Raw genomic sequence first — 20,486 nt, 5'->3', positions numbered from 1 at the left:
AACCTGCCTTCAGGAAGGCCTGGAGGATCATTGTCCATGGGGTCGCGATGGGTCGGACACGACTTCGCACATAACAACAACAACAAACCTGCCTTCTTTGTACTCCCCCCTCCCCTTCAAAGAGGCTCTCTTTATCCATCCGGATCATTAAGCCATTAGATCTGCTCCCTTTTGCCTCCTTAGAGTTCTTTGACGCAGTGATGGAATTGGATGAAAGTGCTTTAGCATCAAAGCAATACCTAAGGAGCAAATGGGACGAATCGCCCTCATATTTGAAAGGATCCAGGAAGGACAGAAGCTGAGTTAAAAAAATATATCAAACAGTGCTCTACAGCAGCCCTGAACCTGAGATCTATTGGGTTGCTAAGTGTTGGGGGGGGGGTTAAATTTCCACATTATTTAGTGTCCCTAGTGTTTTTCTTCCTTATTTTCAGAAGGACATAGCCACTCCATCCAGACATCATGAGAAAGCTAGCAGGTGGCATGTGAGCTGCCATTTCATCATTGGCACGCTCCCCCCGAGTGAAAAAAAAATCCACCACCCCCCCGCACGGGCGTGATTTTCGGCCGAAAATAAAGGGAAAATAAACCAGCAAACGGGGCTGTGTGGTGCTTGGTGACTTAAAACAGCTCTGGTGAGGGACTGCAGCCGGGGAAGCCTCGCTGGGTGAATGAAGCCTCGCCAGTTCGTTGCTCTCCGCTCGCTCCGAGAAAAAAAAATGGCGATCACTTCTCCGGAAGATCAGAGGAGAGAGCCAGGGGGAGGGACTTTGCAGAAACCGCAACAATGGTAATGCACAGAACTTTTCTGCTAGTGTTGCAGATTGGCTGCAAGAGTGTAGCGCTTTCCGGAGGGTGAATCCACTTTTTGGGATTTCCCTGAAAGCGCTACAATGAAGCTCTTTTTGTGGATCGGTTTCAGGAGTGCGGCAGATTGTCTACGACGTTCTGCATAACCGCATTTTTGTAGCGATTACAATTTGCCACACTCCTGCTACAAAGAATCTGTGCGGAATGGCCCCAAGACATGACTGTCTGTGAGCTGAATCCTCGTTTCACAAACTAACTTTATTCAGATTAAACTCTGTTTTCATATTATGTCTGAACTGCCAATGCTTTTTGCTCAAGAGGACAGAATAAGCTGTATGACTGAGCCTTTGTTGGCTTTTTCAAGTATCTTCCAGAAACAGCAGTAAACTATTCATCAGTAATTTATCTCAAAACTATTTGCGATAAAGTGTGAGCCCTAGAGCAGTGAGAGGCTTCCATCAGTAAACTGATAATGCGAAGCTGTTATCTTTTACTCTTACATTTGGTTTGATCACTGAAGCAGTTCAGCTTACCTTCCTTTGTCTGACAGATAAACTGGTGGAACAGCCAAATACTGGAGAACTGTAGTTTGGAAACACTAGCAATCTCTAACGGTGATTTTGGTAGCATCATTACCAAGCTATAATTCCCAGGTTTCCTTGGATGAAACCATTACTAAGATTTAGAAGGGTGTAACTGTACTCAGGATGGCGCTATATGGCAATTACATTGTGTAAAATGGTCCAGGTTCACAATGTACAATGCACAGGCCCCCTTCCTCCTTCCAGTGAACAGTACAGCACATTCAAGAAACTTCTGAATCCTGCTGAGTCCAACAAAAGATAGTGTCTGTTTAGGTCCTTGGCCCAGGCTTATGAAAACAGGAAGCAGCTGTGCCTCTGACATTATACTCTTCCAGAGCAAAGTGGCAAAAAAGAAGTACAAAACGAGTGATTAATGGTTAATGAAAAGGTTTCCTGAACTATTGAGCAACATTTGCTTTTAGCAGAAATATTCTCTAAAAAGTTAAAGGTAAAGGTATCCCCTGTGCAAGCACCGAGTCATGTCTGACCCTTGGGGTGACGCCCTCTAGCGTTTTCTTGGCAGACTCAATACGGGGTGGTTTGCCAGTGCCTTCCCCAGTCATCACCGTTTACCCCCCAGCAGCAAGCTGGGTACTCATTTTACCGACCTCGGAAGGATGGAAGGCTGAGTCAACCTTGAGCCGGCTGCTGGGATTGAACTCCCAACCTCATGGGCAGACAGATTCAGACAGCATATCGCTGCCTTACCACTCTGCGCCACAAGAGGCTCTGTAAATATTCTCTAACTAGGGGCAAAGGCTGCTTTAAAAGCAGGCTAGAAGCTGCCCCCTCACAAGGTGTTGGATTATGATGATGATGATAGGGCATCTCATATTCTTCTCCCTGGAGAAAAGATTATTATTTGTTGGAAATTTTACAGTGGAAGAGAGCCTGCACCAGCTTCTGATATTATCACATCAGTATTTATGTAAAGTATTGACTGGGGAAGGCACTGGCAAACCACCCCGTATTGAGTCAGCCAACAAAACGCTAGAGGGCGTCACCCAAGGGTCAGACATGACTTGGTGCTTGCACAGGGAATACCTTTACCTTTATTTATGTAAACAGGCATAGCGCTAGAGTGGCATGATTGCAGGTGCACGCTGCACCAGTGCAGAAATCCTTATCCATGGTTCCTCTATATATTTGTGAAACAGCACTATGGGAGGAGCATGTCTAGCCGTCCAAGTTGACTATGGGCCAATCATCGTGTGGCCAGCACAGCTGGCCACACCTGATTTGATCGGCCCCCATGCTCGCCTCCCTCACAGGGAGCCTATTATGGGGAGAGGAAAGGAAGGCGCTTTTAAACTGCTGAGAGACACCTGATCCCTGCTGGGTGCTTGTGGGCCATTCCCGGTTCCCTCAGAGCTCTCAACCCCACTTCCCTCAGAGGGTGACTGTTATGGGGAGAGGAAGGGAAAGTGGTTTTAAACTGCTGAGAGACACCTGAGGCCTGCTGGGTGACTGTGGGGAGATGAAGGGAAAAGTTGTTTGTAAACTGCTTTGTGATTCCTTTTGGTATTAAACAGCAGGGTACAAAAATCTATCCCTTCTTCTAAGGGGCAACAGTGAAAGAAGCATGTGGGATCATAACATATCAACAGTAAAAACAGTAAAAAAAAATGGAGATAGAAGGAGGAGGACCACAGAACAGGGAGGAATTGGTTGCCATGTAATCTCCCCCTAAGAAAAGTCTCCAGTCTGATTTTCCCTTTACATATCTGAAGACATGGCTCTTGAATGGTCATCTGTAACCACTATGCCACAATTCCCAAAGGTAAGTCCTCTCCCACACTCAACGAACATTCCACACCACAGGTTCTTGACACCCATATCTCCACACCTCATTTGTCACCACGCCACCACACACATACACACATATTCAACCTCATGCCCTTAGACTGGTTAACTCCTTCCCTTACTCTTCCCAGTGCCAAGCTCTCTCTATATTAATCACTCTCTTCCTTTCTACCTCCCTCTCTCTTTGCTGTTTTTCTTCCTCCTCTTCCCTTCTTCTAGCGCCCGTTGTATCAGCTACAAGGGGCTTTAATTCTAGTAAATAAATAAGGTGATATCTGAAAATAAATGAAAAATGCCTAAAGCAATTTTAAAAAGCTGGAGGGGGAGTGGGGAGTAAGGGAGCAGGGGTGTTGCCTCATGTCTGGGATCCAAGAGTATACTGTGTTAGCATTTTGCCTCATGCCCTGGAAAAATCTGGGCCTATTATGAGGTAGAGGGAGGCAGCCCATTTTAGGTGGCAGATATCACAACCACCACTAAACGGGCACAATTTGAGTATTCTTCCTCAAGCATCAAATGCCTTAGGGCGGCCATCTCTACTGCATGCCTGGGTAGAACCAAAGTGAGTTATGCAAATATATGCCTAATTTTCATAAATTAAGTGGGCCATACAGTGGTTCCTCATCAGTTTAGCTGCTAATAACCCACATTCATTCTTTATCATTTTATTCTATTATACTTCAAGTACACCTTTTTAGTACTATCTATATATCTATAGTCTGCTGTTCAGAACAAAGAACTAGCACATTCCCCATCAGGAGGTCTTAAACTTTGTTCACATGTGAACTGGCCATTGATAACTGCCCCATCAAATGATTATCTACAAGTGTGAAAGGCCACCATGGACAAAAAGAAAAAGAAAACACAGCAGAGGTTTGACTGCATTTGCCTAATTAGTCCCAATCTTGACATTTCTTTCTTCACTATAATTTTGCCCCAGAATTTAAACCAAATAAATGACAACCTTCTTATTCTTGTTTGGTCTCTGAATCTGATAAATGTCTTCATTATGTTGTTTACTAATTAACTGCTAATTTACCCTCTACCTACAAGTATGGACTGGTAATGCCCATTTCATTATGTCTGAGGAAGTGTGCTGTGTGCACACAAAATCTCATGCTGTGAGTAAACCTTTGTTTGTTTAAAAGGTGCCATTGGACTCAAACTTTAACCGGTAATAGGCAGAGTTGATCTGAGGAAGAAGTAAGGACATCCTGATCTAAGCACAGGAGAAGCAAGATGGCAGAAAGTAGACAAGAAAGAGGAAAATTAAGGGAACTAAGAATAGATGCAACTGAACAAAATGGGAAGAGCGAGAATCAGATCAAAAGGAGAGGAGGTAGAGAGAACAACTGAAGATGGCGCCATGCTATCCTGTTTTGTGCCGAGCTCTTGAGCCAAGCAGAGGGTCAGGACAGAGCAAATGCACCTGACAGACTGAGCAGATACGCAAATCTCGCTCGCCGGTCGCCCCAGGAACCGGGAACAGCACCCTGAGGGTCCTACAGATCCGCAGAAACTTCGTTCTCTGGATCGTCGCTGCATGTGCTCAAGATCATGACCGTGTCCTTGTCGTAAATAACCTTCTAAGCCTGAAACGACCAGCTGATCCTGCATTCTTCCCAGATTATCTCTTACCAGACTGACAGGAGCCAGAGTCTGCGAAAGTAAAGAATGTGAGTTTTCCACCAGCCCTCCTCCCCCTCCTTAACCAATTTACAAGGGAATCATTTCTTCGAACGGGAGGCAAGCCAGATAAATACACTCGTTAAACAAACAAAGAGAGAGAGCTTAAAGAAAAGAGAGACTTTAAAGATTTGCTGGAGAGAGTTCAGTGGGGGATGCTGACTTAATATGGAGATCGACAAACTGATAATTTTGGATCGCCCGAACTCCCGCGAGACCTCATGAGACTTTCTGTTTATAATCTGTGACTGCTTAGAACTATAGAAAAATTAACTAAGGCACAGCTTTTTCATTTGCTATGCAAAGGGAACTTAGAGATACTGAAAGCAGTCAACAAGGTGGAAAAGGAATCCAAGACACTAAGAAAGAGCTCTTAGACAGAATCGACGGTTTGAAAAAAACAGCTGATGAAAACACAACTCAGCCAACAATACATCAAACGAGAGTTCAATGTCTGGAAGTTAATCAACAGGAGTGGGAGAGAGCTAGGAACGTAAAAATCAAAAGTACCTTGGAAGAATTTGGGAAAACAGATTTAAGGAAGGAAAGCACCGAAAGCCTGGAAGTCTATTTAGAGCAGGAAGTGATTCGGATCGACAAAATAAACAGAATCTACTCAAAGGCGACTGCACGCAGGAAGCAAGTAAGAGCTATCCCTGTGCGACCTGACAACAAGAAAGAAATACAAATACTTCAAGACCTGCCAGCAGATACATCATGGAAAAGAACACAATTTCACCTTTTGCGACCACCTGAAGAATGTGATGAACAGTGGAGCAATTACTTGGTCTCTCTTAGGAAAGGTAGCAGTAACCTTTAGGTTAAGGCCGATACACGATGGGAACTGACTATATATTATGTGGGAAAATAGTAGATTGTACCCTTATAAGTATTAATTACTTGGCTATTTTTTTCTTTTTTTCTTTTTTCTCTCTTCTTTAAGATAATAACAGACTATACCTTTACATGTATCAATAATTACTTGCTCAGCTGATTGTTTCTTTTTCTATTTCTTTTTGTAAGCGCTTATATATAACAAAAATAAAAATATTATTAACAAACAAAGAAAAAAAAGGAGAGGAGGGAGTCCGGAAGAAAGTATGGCTGTCCTCAAATTGTAAGGATACTTTAGAGACCATGGAACCAGGACAGAATTTTAAGAAACACAGCAATGGGGAGCAGGTATCCATCTCATTCTTCTGCTGAGGAACTAAGAGCAGCACACATTGTCCTTCTTTATCTATTTACTCTTTTCAAAAATCAGGTGAGGAAGATTAGACTGAGAGTGTGTAACTGGTCCAAGATCTCCAAACAGATTGCATGGTGATGTGGATCTGAACCCAGCTCTCTCAGGTCCTTCACTCTAACCACTACACCATACAAGCACACATGACTGATATCTCCCTCTGGAAAATAATATTTCTACACGTGGAAAACTAGCTTGTGAGTAAGAAGACTATGCTAGAAGCCTTCTTCTTGGCATCAAGTTTTCTGTTGAGAGGACCTTTTAATGGAGTGCGATTCTGTCATTTGAGGACCTGTACACAGCCCTGCAGTATAAAATGGTACAACCACCTCACTAAGAATCAGGCCAAAATGTGGTTGATATAAAGGTTGTTCAATTTGTATGAAGAATATATCAGAAGGAAAAATGGATTAGATTATGATGGTGAAATGAATATTAAGTGAAAGAAACATTAAATTTGCAATACGACATCGCTGGCAGAAAATAGTGAACATTTAAAATGACTACTGATGAAAGTTAACAAAAGTGTCAAAGCAGTATTACAGGTTGACAATCCCTGTTACTTTGTATGGATGTGAAAGACAGACAATGAAGAAAGCTGACAGGAACAAAACGGATTTCCTTTGAAATGTGGTGGTGGAGGAGTTTTATGGATACCGTAGATTGCCAAAAAGACAAATATGTGGGCTCCAGATGAATTCAAGCCTGAACCCAGAAGCTACCATGACTAAACTGAGACTATTGTATATTGGTCACATCATGAGAAGACAAGACTTGCTGGGAAAGGCAATAATCCCAGAGAAAGTTGAAGGCAGCAGGAATCAATCACAAATCCAAGAAAGCCTTAGGTTTGTCAGAGTGAGTAAGGCTGTTAATGATAAGAAATTTAAGAGGACATTTATTTATAGGCCCGCCAGAAGTCAGAAGCAAGTTGATGGCATATGTCACATACACGTAAAGTTTGTATAGCCTTCTATATAGTTACATACTTATTTTGACAGACCTTCTTAACTGCATGGGAATGCTACTCCATCTCTCAAAGGGCCATTTTGTCACTAATATCACTGACGCAAGTATCAAAATGATATCAGAGTTTTCCCCAGACTAAAGATCCTTCCTACCACAAAGACCTCACAGAGCAGAACCCTGAGCACAGCATAAATATATCTCATAGCTTTAGTTTTCACAAAGAGCTTTCCAGCTGACGCTCTACAGATGGTAAAGCCTGACAATCCGAGTGCCTTCCTCAAAACCCAGCTTAGCTGTGGCAGTTCCTGAATCCAACCTGGAGCTGACAGTTACCTGCTCCCTTTGATTCCTTCTCAGGTGTGCTGTCATTGAGCTCAGTCATGTCAGGTTCTTCACACTTCATGTAGATGTTACCAGGAGCCATTCTTTCAATCTCTGTGTTTCTTTGCTCTCAGCTACTTTAATATAAATCTGAGAACCCTGGAGCTTTTCTCAAGAACGGAAATGCATAAAGATAACCTTCCTCTTTCTAGTCCTGATGACTTCACTTCTGCACTGAAGTTCTTTGGAACACCATGTGAGGCTGCATCTCCTGCTGTGACTCATCTTCCATCCAATTTCACAGGGCCAGGATTCTCCTCTTCCCTGCCATCATTGCCAGGAGTCCAGAGGCATTCACGCTAGCAAATTACACAGGCATTTTGTGCATACTTTCCTCCCAATGTCCCACTTTAAGACTTTTTTAAAAAATCAGTAATGCTAGTATGTTATAGCAATGGAATTTAAGAATTTAAGAATAAATAATATTATAAAGATATGCTGTGAGACCGCTACCTCCATTACATTCCCCCAAGTTGTTTAAGATCCAGCAAGCAAAAGTTGCTTAAGATCCCTGGCCTGAAGGAAGTTAAACTATCCTCAAGCAGAGCCAGGGCTTTTTTTTTTTTTTTTGCCTTGATCCAGCCTGGTGGAATGCTCTCACGAGTGAGATCAAGGTCCTGCGGGAACCTAAGGGGAATCTCTGCACAGAGTGCCAAATTGCGCTTTGTCTCTTGCCCGCAACTGCAGAACAGTAAATTGTGCTTTTTCACCCTTCCACACTGAAAAGCCTTCCCAGTCTTTTCTGCCACCAGGTCTCGCCTTTCCCCCTCCTCCTTAGCGGTGAAAAAGACACAAGAGAGAGCAACTCATTCTTTACTCACTGCTCCTCGGCCTGTCAATCACTGGAGGCAACCAATCAGAGGCTTGTTGGTCTCCAAAGTTCCCCCAAGTATGAATTTTTTTTAAAGTTGAAACCCACGCGTGGCAGTGCGTACATGTGGCAATGGATACAAATTGCCATGGAAGATACAGCATGCACACAAAAATCCCAACACGGCCAGCCAGCGGAAGGCACAGCAAGGGAGGCAGATTTCCAACCCTGCAGTAGTTCAACCTCCATCTGTAAGGTTCTCTCCAGTGCTCCTAATTAACCGCTGCCACCACCATGGCCGCCTCACCAGCTAAGCAGCCAAACCCCTATCCCAGGGGTAGTCAAACTGCGGCCCTCCAGATGTCCATGGTCTACAATTCCCATGAGCCCCTGCCAGCGTTCGCTGGCAGGTGCTCATGGGAATTGTAGTCCACGGACATCTGGAGGGCCGCAGTTTGACTACCCCTGCCCTATCCCTTCTGCTCCTCTTCTCCCCCCATCCCGCTGGTCCGCCCACCTGCCACTCAACCCTTCCCTTCCCCACTCGCCTTGGCCCGAGCCACTGACATCTCACAGGGAAGCATCTGCTGCTGGAGGGAAGGCAGCACATTCCCCGTTGGGGTGAGTGTACATGTGTGTGTGTGTGTGTGTGTGTGTGTGTGTGTACATGCGGGAAGGGTGCCCCCACCTTAGCCTCCAGCTCTTTCCCTCCCCAAGCACTTCTTAAGTGGGGCCACTGCCACCTTGCCATGCAAGTCACTGCTGCCTCCTCCCCCGCACCAGCACCTGCTTACCCAGATGGGGAATGTGCTGCCTTCCCTCCAGCAGAAGAGGAGGGAGGCAGAGGCAGCAGAAACAGCAGGCAGGAAATGGAGAGGTGAGGGCAGGTGTGAGGGTGGGACAATGCTCAAGAGACTGTAGCATGTTTCCACCTCCATGTGGTCTTATCTCTGGTTGCCCACTGCTGGGACATGGCTTTCCTGGCTTTCCTGCATCGCACTTTGAAAATGGCTGAATCTCAACCCGTCTGCTCCACAGCCTCGGGAGGTTGGCAACATCATGAGGAGGGGGCTCTAAAAGCCGACAACATTCGGAGAGTGTCTAGTAACATATTCCTTGTGCAGGCCCTGGAAGACAGAGCTGTTCTGCCAGGCCTAGGATTGAGACTAGAAAAGAACATCAAAAGTTTGGCCTCCCTACTTGAAGTGCCCAATATATTGATTAACAGTACCATCAGTGATCAAAGGATGCACTAAAGAGAGAGGCACCCTGTCTGAAACTGCAAAATTTAATTTTAATGTCAGTAATTTTACAACTTAGATGGTTTTATTGATTTTATATAGTTTTGTTATTTATAATGGTGGTGAGCCACCCTGGGCCCCCTGGGGAAAGGTGGCATAGAAACAGAAAAACAATTTATAGTAATAATCTACTGGTTCCTCTGAATCCTCAGCTTTCACTTTAAAAGCCTATCGTTGTAGTGTAGGGCAGCCGTCCCACGGGTCCAGCGATGGTATATACATAACAAAAGATGATGATTCGGAGTTTCGTATGTATTTGATTTTCAACATGGTCAAATCTGTGGATATGTACTTCCAAATACTGGAGCGGTACTAGCAAAGCTGTATTGTTGGAGCCTCACCTGCCTCAGGGATGTCCGTTGGGAGAGGAAGGGACGGCTACTGCAGGCTACCTGGAGACTCCTCCTGGCAGTGGAGGCAGGACATAAAAATCCAACTCTCCTTTCCTGACCTCTGACGGAGTGAGATTGAGGTCACAGCACCTGCGTCTTCAGTGCTTGAAGGGGAGGTAAGCTACTTGGGGGTTTCTTGGTTTAGGGTGCACATTCACCATCTTACCTTTGGGTTTCCTGCCTTCTAGCTGCTTTTTGTTTCAACTATGATTGGGACAGATGCTGTTCAACTGGACTATATCAGGCTCATGGGGATCTGAATTTGATTACTGTTTATATGTCTGGTTCCTCTATAATATTTCATGTTGACTCAGGGGCTTAGAAAGCTTTGCAGCCAACTGGGTTCTGATGTTAAGGCATTTGAATGCATTTGGATTTTTATCCCAAGCACCGATCGTTGCTAACATGTCATTTTCAGTGGTCTTTTGCAGGCGCAAGTCTTGGCCTTGTGGATAGCCATCCTGAGTCCAGGGGAGGAGGGTTCTGGAGCATGCTCCCTGCTTGCCTTGCAGCACCCACCCCTGACTGCCACCAGCGGAAAGGTCATGTGGTCATGGGGGAGAGTGGCAAAAATCAAGCTACTCACAGTGGGAGGCCTCGGCTGTCCTTGTGGGAGTGCCACAGGAGGGCAATGGAGGTGCTGCCGAAGACGAGGTGAAGAAAGTGGGGGTAGCGGCAGTGGAGGCAGCAGCAGCTCTTGCCTGGCCATCGGGGGTGGGGGTGGACAGGGCTGGAATGCTTCCGCAGGTGCATCTCCAGGATTTCCATTGGGCAGATCGTCGAGGCACACGTTGGAGCCCGGCTACTGGGGGAGCCATGCGGGGGACAAGGGAGCAGAGGGGGTGGGCAGGGCATTATTGTCATTGTCCTCCTCTCTCAGGGGAGGGAGGGGCATCCCCACCCCTATACCCCTTTTGTGCGGCACAGGTTGCAATCAGGGACAGCTCGTGCACACTCAACGAGCGCTGGTCTGCCTTCCTTTAAATGTTAAATGGAAGCTTCTGAAGCACCTTGGAGCGCCCTGAAGCTCTGAGAGGCGGCCAGAGGCACCCCGAAGTGCTCTTTGGAATACCTGCTTTGGAAATGTTTGACAATGGGATTTGCCACTTTGGACCACCTCGGGGCAATCTGTCTCTGAAGCAGCCATGCCTCAGAGGTTTTTCGTCTGAGACAGCCTAAAGCACACATCCCTAGTGTCAGCTATTGGGCAATTTCAAACAGGGCATGTTCCTGTTATTTTAACCTAGTATTTTTTCCAGCCCCTTGAGGGCTATTTCTCTGGAGATCAGCCCATTTTCTGGTCCACCAGTTAGCCCACAAATGAACATGCTCTCATTGTGGGTCTGCTTCTTTTGCTTGGCCCTGGGTTCTAGGTACCTCTGCCACTTAGTGCTGTCCTGCCATACGTTCAGGGCCATTTTAACAGGCAGGCTGCAGTTAAGCTGGAGATGTTGTCTTCATATTCTCTCTCTCTCTCTCACACACACACACACACATTTTTCAGTGTGGCTTATGCATCAGGGAGGATGGGCATCTGTCCCCTCCAGGATCTAATTGATTATTCCTGCAACCTCTCTGGGCTGCATCAGAGGTGCCCTGGCCCCCAGGTCTATATTCAGCTCCCAAAATCCAATGCCAACCAGTTCAACAAGGATGAACTTATCGTATTACCACCTTTTTGAGGTATGCCTCTTTCCCTGTCGTCTGCATAGCCAATTATTGTGTATTTGGTCCTAGCTCAGCAATTTTGCACCTTTGTCTTAGGGGACTGGGTTGCCCCCGGTAAGTTTGGTTTCCCCTTTCTTCCACATGGGGGCTGCCACACAGGCAACTTTGGATGGTTTCAGCAGCGGATACAGTCAGGCCCTGGAGCATTGGTGTTTGGATGCATTCCTGTCATATGTGTGCTGTAACCTGGTTTGTAACCTGTATTTTGCAGGCCCTTCAGGTTGTCAGCGGTCGGTGACCACCGTCGGCTAATTTCCAGGCTGCACAGGATATGGCTACGTTTGGGTGGGGAAATGACCTTGGACATGGGAGTGACTTCTACATCTACTGGCACAGGGTTTGAGGAATTTGATGAGCTTTGCTTTTGGCCATGATCCAAAAGATCAAGCTGCTTTTACAGAAGTTTGGTCACCCATTGGTTGTTATCATTCTGCTTGATGGGAACCAGTTGCCTACCATTTAGCATCTGGATCTGTCTTTGGTGCATATACAGGATTTCTTGGGCATTTGACAAGGGGGCCCCTGGGAATTTTGTTGGTGGCATAATCTGCTGGAGCATACTTCGGGGGTGGGGCTTTTGTTCCCCCTTTCTGTGGCTGTTGAGGTTGGGGGCGGATCTTTTGGGGTGGAGCCTACACCTGTGTGCTAGGTTCTGCCTAGTTGTGGGAGCCTCCTTATGAGACTGCGCGTGTACCAGGGCAGCAGCATCTTCCTGCTGGGAGATGGCTACAGTACATGTGAGGTGGCTGCAGGGAATTCCAATAGAGGCTGGCACCCAAGGACTTTAACTGGCTTTAACTTTCCGGGGAGTGGCAGGCCTGATAGACAGGGGGAGCTTGACAGGTGTGTTGCTTGGTCCCCTTGTGCAAGCCTGCTGGTTGGGGTTATCCTCCCCATGGGACTGTGGCCAGCTAGCTGCAGGATGAGGAGGGGCGGTATTTTGGGATCCTCCCCCATCCTTTGTGTGCACCAGGAGGTTGACTTGTCTAGGCAGAATGTCAGCAAGGTGGTTGCTGCCTCTTGCTTGACAGACCGTGGGGCAGTGTTATGGCATCCAGGCTTCCATGCATTGTTTTGTTTGTTTGTTTTTTTGACAAGAGGCCCTGTTTTCTGGCAGAGAGGTTCTACTTGGTGAAATAGTCTCTGTACTTCTGTTCAGATGATGTCTGGACAGCTCTGATGGATCTACATTTGGAGTGAGCATTGGCTGGAGTGGGGGCAGGTGCTGTGCTCCTTCCCACCACTTGGTGGCATTTTTTGTTTGGGGTTGGATCCTTTGGGGGTGAGCCCTTGCCTTTGGCCTTTGGCCAGGCTTTGCCAAGTTCAGGAACCTCCTTATGAGGTAGCTTATGTGCATATACAACAGTGTCTTCCCTGATGGGGAGACAGCTGACGCACATTGCGAGATGGCTGAAGAGAACCCCAATAGAGGCCGACACATGTGGGCTTCTCCTTAGCTTCACCTTCCTGGCAGTCTGGCAGGCCTGAGGGAGAGGGGGAGCTTGTCAGACATGTCACTTGAACTAGCAGGTGGGCCTCCTAGTGGGTTCTCCTCACCAAGGGACTGTGGCCTGCTGGCTGCAGGATGGGGAAGAGTGGTTTTGAGGATCCACCCCCTTGCATTTGGTTTGCCTATGCTCGTTTGTATAACAGTTAAAGCTGTGGCCTCAGTCATGCCAAACAAAATTCATAATGTGTCTGTGTATCCTTTGTGTGCTGGTATTGTCCCACCCCTGTGCAGAGAGAGAGAGAGAGAGAGAGAGAGAGAAATCAGAAGCATCTTTAACTTCATCACCAGGCATCAAATACAACCAATCTTGTACATTAGTATCATAGAATCATAGAGTTGGAAGGGGCCATGCAGGCCATCTAGTCCAACCCCCTGCTCAATGCAGGATCAGCCCTAAGCATCCTAAAGCATCCAAGAAAAGTGTGTATCCAGCCTTTGCTTGAAGACTGCCAGTGAGGGGGAGCTCACCACCTCCTTAGGCACCTCCTTATCTAGCCTATATCGTTGTACTTGTAGTTTAAACCCATTACTGCACGTCCTCTTCTCTGCAGCCAATGGGAACAGCATCCTGCCCTCCTCCAAGTGACAACCTTTCAAATACTTAAATACATTATTATACAATAATATTCTTTGCATCGGATAGGCTCTTTTGCATTTATTTCATTTTCTTTATGGGCTGCTGCTTGGGAGGTGGCACAACTTTCTCAGTGTCCATATTCAGATTGCATCTCCATGAGTCTACTTGGCACAGTGTGATCTGCTCAACATTCTGATTCAAATTCAGTCAGACCTCTAAGCTTTCCATCAGAAGTTTTAAAGTCTTCTTTCATCCTTGAGATTAATTGCATAGGACTGACCCAATCTATCTCCTTGTCTTATCTCTTACCAATCTCTCAAGGCCGATGTATCAACCAAGTCCTGATACTTTATAAAGTCAGTTTTCTTTTGCAGTGTCATGTCTAAATAGGCTTCTGTTGGAGCTTTTAGGGGGGAAATATTGGGGATAATCCTAGCTCTATATTTTGTCCAAATCTTTAAGAGACTGTTTCTCAACATATGATGGTCTTACTTCTAAATGGGCCAGAGTAAATTATGTAACCCTGTCCCAAGACCTGCCTTTTTATCTTTAAAAGTCTCCTTAGTGGCTCCCTCATCCAATCAGAGATTCAAAAAAGTCCTGCTGCATGATAGTACAGTTTAATATTGGGGACAAAGATTTTAAAAATTAAGTCTGAACTGTGGAAATGCTGGCAAAGCTGCAAGAGCAGGAGATGGTCCACATGGCATTTCATAATCATCTCATCCAACTGGACTGTGTAAAAGAGTGGTCCAGTTTGTGATAACAACCCTGGCACCCACTTGATTTTTCAGAAAGGTTCTTGACCCACACAGTATCTAGGGCTATGTTGAGATACGACAGGCCCGCCACCTCTCATGTCCTGAGCCACTCACAGATTTTGTTGTAGTAGAAAATGCCACATTATAAATTACATACTCTTTGAGGGTATCAGATACTGCCCTCTTATATTGGTTATTTTCCTTCCTGCGTGACAATTTTGAGACTCTCAGGACAACATCTGTCATAGAGACCTTCTATGTTACTGCTGGAAGAGGATGTGAAACCAATGAGGCGGAACAATTCTTGGAAATCAATATGCTTCTCATTTTCTCAGTAAAATGACAAAAAATGTATTCCGTAAGTGCCACTGAGCCCTGCCTTTTGGGTGGAAACCACAGGGGTCACAGAACTCTACAGAGCACATACAAAGAATGGGGATAGAGCCTTAGCCTGAGTTTTTGAAATGAAGAACTGATTTGGGAGAAGGGAATTTAGAGTGGAGAAATATGTATGTGGGAGCAGGTGCTCAGTTTCTCTCCTGCCTACCAGTTCTCCATTCCAAATCACATCAAGTTATTGTTGGTTTGTTTCTGAAGGCTTCCAAATGTTTGCTGTACCCCTGCTAAGAGAAGGAGTCACTGGAGACATATGGAGAGGATCATAAAGAGTAGTGAAAGAGCTATGACCTTGCCACTTGCTTCCCTACTTCACCCGTTATTTTTCTGTTCCTGATTCTCTTCTCCGGAAGCTGCATTCCTCCACCCCACCCCATCCTTCTATTAAAATGCAGTGTCAGCTCTCAGTGATACACATTTTGATGAACTGTTGGTTCATGAGAAACACGCCCTTGACATTACCAACGTTGCAAAATCATTTAAACTTTTGTTCTTCACATAGCGTTTCTTTAGCTGAAGCCAGAAAAAATAGTTGGGAATGGCTTGAGAAAGCCTTGTTTTCCAGCCATATAACAGGACATCAGCTCTCAATAGCACCTGGCTCAGCCATATACACACATCTTTTTCCTCTTACCACCACCTCTGGCTAGGGCTGTCAACAAAGGTATCCTGCCTCTTGAACAGGCTGCTATTTATCAGATCTGTAGCAAGATCCAAGACTGAATTGATCAGAACTCGGCAGGATCAAGAGCGAGTACAGATAGTCCCCAAGTGATTTTATTTCCATGCCATGAAAAACTGTCCCTTTACACATATGAAGCCTTTGTTAAAAGGGTAAGGCATTTTTCTCCAGGCCAGTTGACAACCCAACCTCTGGCTGAACAGATTTCACAAGGGTTTTCTTCACCCTCAAAGAAAGCCTATTTACAAGAGGCAAAAGTGGGATCAGTATACACGACACAACTAAAATCACACTTTCAAACCACCATCAGTGCCCTAGAAGGTTGGCAAATGAAAGATCCATGCATAGTGTACATGATTCAACAGCATATGAACAATATCCCCACTCCTCCACATGCAGCCAGGTGGGTGACCTTGGGCTTGTCACAGCCCTGGTAGAGCTCTCTCAGCCCCACCTACACAGGGTGTCAGTTGCAGGGAGATAAAAAACAACCCTTCTTCAACCCTACAGGAGGCATTAGGGGAGATGTGTGATTAGCATATTTAGATTAGGAACTCCCTGATGTTTTCAAATAATCTCCTCTTGGGTCCAGATTGGTCAACTGGAGACTTCCTACTTCTTTGAGCACACTTCCTCGAGAACAATGATTAGTCTGTATGCACACGTAATTGCCTCCAACACTTGTGTCTAAAGAATCTGAAGACTTTGGAGATATCTACAACAGCATTTCACTTCCCCAAGAAATTGAGGAGCCAAAGGCCAAGGCTGAATCACTAGGCCAGGATCTTAAAGCTGTCATCAGTATAAACACAGTGCCAGGTGGGTAACCATGTTTATCTGCAATAGCAGGCAAGATTTGAGCCTGATAGTACCTTAAAACAGTGGTCCCCAACCTTTTTATCACCGGGGACCAATCAACGCCGGGGACCACTCACCGGGGACCACTCAACGCCTTTTACTGAGGCCCGGTGGGGGGGTAGTTTACTCCTCTACTCTCAACCACTGCCCGAACGCTCTCTGATCGCTATGGTAATGCTTAAATATCCCTTCAAAATAAGATATAGACATGCCACAACAATGAACATAAGGAACATTTTATTTTCATGGAAATTTTAACTCATGAGAATGACAAATCAATGGGAACCCTGAGCTTGTTTCTCTGCAACGAGATAGTCCCATCTGGGAGTGATGGGAGACAATGACACCCAAAGTGTGTTGTAAAGGGCTGGGGGGGGTGAAGTAAAGGGCCGGGGGGGGGGAGAAGGCGGCCTTCGGGGCCCACCTCCAATTAGTCCAAGGACTACATGTGGTCTGCGGCCCACAGTTTGGGAATCGCTACCTTAAAACACTAACAAGATTTCCATGGCATTGCTTTGGGAAGTCAAAGTGCCCTTCCCCATAAACACGATATTGGAGCACTGCTGCCCTCTGCTGGCTGAAATCTTTGAGTAGTTTCATGAACTGATTCACTTTCATGAATTGATCCACAATAAAGGCCGCTTCAATCTACTGAAGTAACAGGATAAAGACCGCTATCTAATCACACTCGCCATACTATCAAGAGCCCATTCACCTGTACGTTGTCCTGTGACAGAGAAGTGATCTCCTGCCAATATTGCACTTCACATGACTGATGCATGCCAAAGAGAAGATTTATCTGCATAATAAATAGACACAAAGTAGACAGTATAAAAGGGAACATTTTGAGGAGGAGCTATCCTATGCAATTTGGGGGCTCTAATCCGATCTCCCTGGGTTTAAACAAAGGAATGAACTCAGGAGTTGGGCTTGAACCCTCTTTCCTTTTTGATTAAACTGAACAAACCAGATTAGATGATGTAACAAGTTTTGACAGTGGAGGAATCCCTGAAATATTTTGCAGGCTTTGAGGAACCCCAGAAGTGGTGACAGGCCCCTCCAGAGAAGTGGGAACAGAAGTAAGATGCAGGAGCCAACCAATCGATCATTTACTATTTCCATTGTGGAGAAAAAGACTAGGCCTGTAGAGCAACGGAGGAAGTGGGCTCCAGTGATGCCACAGAAAGGCCGCAGAACCCCGGAAGGAAGGAAGGAAGGAAGGAAGGAAGGAAGGAAGGAAGGAAGGAAGGAAGGAAGGAAGGAAGGAAGGAAGGAAGGAAGGAAGGAAGGAAGGAAGGAAGGAAGGAAGGAAGGAAGGAAGGACAGTTTCATTCTACTTTCAGCTAAAAGTATTTTGCTTGTTTCTGGGACACACAATCCAATGTTAGCTAATGTGTCAATGGACAGTCCTATCTTTGAGTCCTTTTCAGTTCCAGGAGACTAATTTTGAATGCAGCAGGCCACTTGTACCAAGTTTAATTTTTCTGAAAATGAGCTTTTCTTTTCTTTTTCAGATTTTGGAGGCAGGGGAGAACCCAATAACAGTGGTGGTAATGAACATTGTGCTTCACTACATAAAGAAAGCAATTGGAATGATATTGCCTGTGAGAAAGATGTCTGCTTTGTCTGTGAGAAGACAGTAAATTCAATGGTGCCCCAAGAAAGGAAGCAGTGAATCTCCCAGTCCCTGATGCACACTGTAACTTATCCTTTTTCAACCTTTGGACTGTGGAGTAACCCCTGAAAATTTTTGCAGGCATTAAGGTAACCCTGAAATGATGTCAACTGGCCACACCTCCCCGCCTTGCCCCTGGAAGTGACATCAGTCCTCTCTCTTCTTCCAGCCTACTCACCACCGAGTAAAAAATAGCAATGATCAACCCCCCACCAACTAACCCCAAGAGAACTCACCTGGCAGGAGAGTACCAGCATGCTGCTGCTGGGACTGAAATGCCAGGCAACGGTAGCAGACAGAAGCTAAAGCCTCTGTACCCTCCCATCTCGAGCCCCAAAGCTGCCCAGTGAACTGCTCTACCAGGCTGAGGCTGGGATAGGCCCCCCTCCTTTCTGCCCACCCACCCAGAGTTAAACACAGCAACAAAAGTAAAAAAAAAACAGAGTAAAAAACAACAATCAACCCACCACCAGCCAACTCCAGCCACCAACAGGTCAACCACATGTGAGAAGCTCAGCCAGCAAAAGGCCCATCATTGACCATTTGGGGAGGTGACCACTCTAATGGCGGAAAGCAAAGAGGAACTAAAGAGCCTCTTGATTTAAATTTCAAGTACAATGATATAGGCTAGATATCAGGAAAAAAAGTTTCACAGTCAGAGTAGTTCAGCAGTGGAATAGGCTGCCTAAGGAGGTGGTGAGCTCCCCCTCACTGGCAGTCTTCAAGCAAAGGTTGGATACACACTTTTCTTGGATGCTCTAGGATGCTTTGGGCTGATCCTGCGTTGAGCAGGGGATTTGACTAGATTGCCTGTATGGCCCCTTCCAACTCTATGATTCAATGCGGGTGAAGGAGGAGAGTGCAAAAGCTGGCTTGAAACTCAACATCAAGAAAATTAAGATCATGGCATCCAGCCCTCTCAATTCCTGGCAAACAGATGGGGAAGAAATGGAGGTAGTGACAGATTTTATTTTCCTGGGCTCCAAGATCAATGCAGATGGGGACTGCAGCAAAGAAATTAAAAGACGCTTGCTCCTGGGGAAGAAAGCTATGGCAAATCTAGACAGCATCCTAAAAAGTAGAGACATCAACCTGCCAACAAAAGTGTGTCTAGTCAAGGCTATGGTCTTCCCAGTTGCAATGTATGGCTGTGAAAGTTGGACCATAAGGAAGGCCAAGTGTCAAAGAATTGAGGCTTTTGAACTCTGGTGCTGGAGAAGACTCTTGTGAGTCCCTTGGATTGCAAGGCGAACAAACCGGTCAGTCCTAGAGGAGATCAGCCCTGACTGCTCCTTAGAAGGCCAGATCCTGAAGATGAAACTCAAATACTTTGGCTACCTCATGAGAAGGAAGGGCTCCCTGGAGAAGAGCCTAATGCTGGGAGCGACTGAGGGAAAAAGAAGAAGGGGACGACAGAGAATGAGGTGGCTGGATGGAGTCACTGAAGCAGTCGGTGCAAGCTTAAATAGACTCCGGGGAATGGTAGAGGACAGGAAGGCCTGGAGGATCATTGTCCATAGGGTTGCAATGGGTTGGACATGACTTTGCACCTAACAACACATACTTGGCTCCCATGGAAACAGCTGCACATTCCCATGGTTTTTTTACCCGTGAAAAATCACATTCTAAAAATTCATTCTCATAAACTTAGTAACTATGAAAGGATGCTATTGTCAATACAATATGAAGCAACCTTGACAGCTTCAATTATTGTTTTGCTCATCATTTTCTCTTAAAGTTGTGGCAAAGTATATATGTACATTTACTGACTTTTAAACAAATGTATGTAATCATATTGTAAAAAGTATCGTTAGAATTCACCTGGTATGTTGTGCAGGTCAAATCAAAACTAAAGCTAAAATTCAGGCTGAGCCATAAGGAAAAAGCAGGATATAAATATTTTAACAGAAGAGGTAGTGTAATTGACAATATGACAATGCAAGTAGGTATATGTTACATTGTCTTTCCATTTTTATGCATATTGTTCTAATAAAAATAATTTCCACATAAAGTTTTGAAGGGGTTTGAATATTTCAGGTTAGCCTCTGATCCTTTATCAATGGTGTTCTTTCCAGCCTTCGTATTTTAGTTCCTCATTCTGTATTCACTCCAGTGCTCCATTTATGAAGATCATGTAAAATTTGAAAATTTTGTATACCACAAATACCATCATTGACAAATTTCATTTCCACGTTCTTCACTAAAAATCTCCTTTTTAGAAATTGAGAGCACCTCACTTAGTATTACTTTAAAAATATATTTATTAGCTGTCTTTCTTCCGTGTGCAACCCAAGGGCAGGTTAAGAGCCAGTTTGG

General features: G+C 45.4%; 1 protein-coding gene across 1 annotated transcript in view; it reads right to left on the bottom strand.

Annotated features, from left to right (window-relative positions):
* LOC143832656 (CD209 antigen-like protein C) overlaps positions 1-7,587 on the bottom strand; it is a 28,636-nt gene extending 21,049 nt beyond the window's left edge. Inside the window, exon 1 of the mRNA XM_077327383.1 lies at positions 7,432-7,587. Within this exon, the coding sequence (XP_077183498.1) occupies positions 7,432-7,522 (91 nt within the window). The 5' untranslated portion in view covers positions 7,523-7,587. The remainder of the gene's footprint in view (positions 1-7,431) is intronic.
* Positions 7,588-20,486: the final 12,899 nt, after the last annotated feature.

The sequence above is a fragment of the Paroedura picta genome, chromosome 3, assembly GCF_049243985.1.
Source record: "Paroedura picta isolate Pp20150507F chromosome 3, Ppicta_v3.0, whole genome shotgun sequence".
NCBI classification, from domain to species: domain Eukaryota; kingdom Metazoa; phylum Chordata; class Lepidosauria; order Squamata; family Gekkonidae; genus Paroedura; species Paroedura picta.
This window is presented reverse-complemented; position numbering and strand designations above follow the sequence as displayed.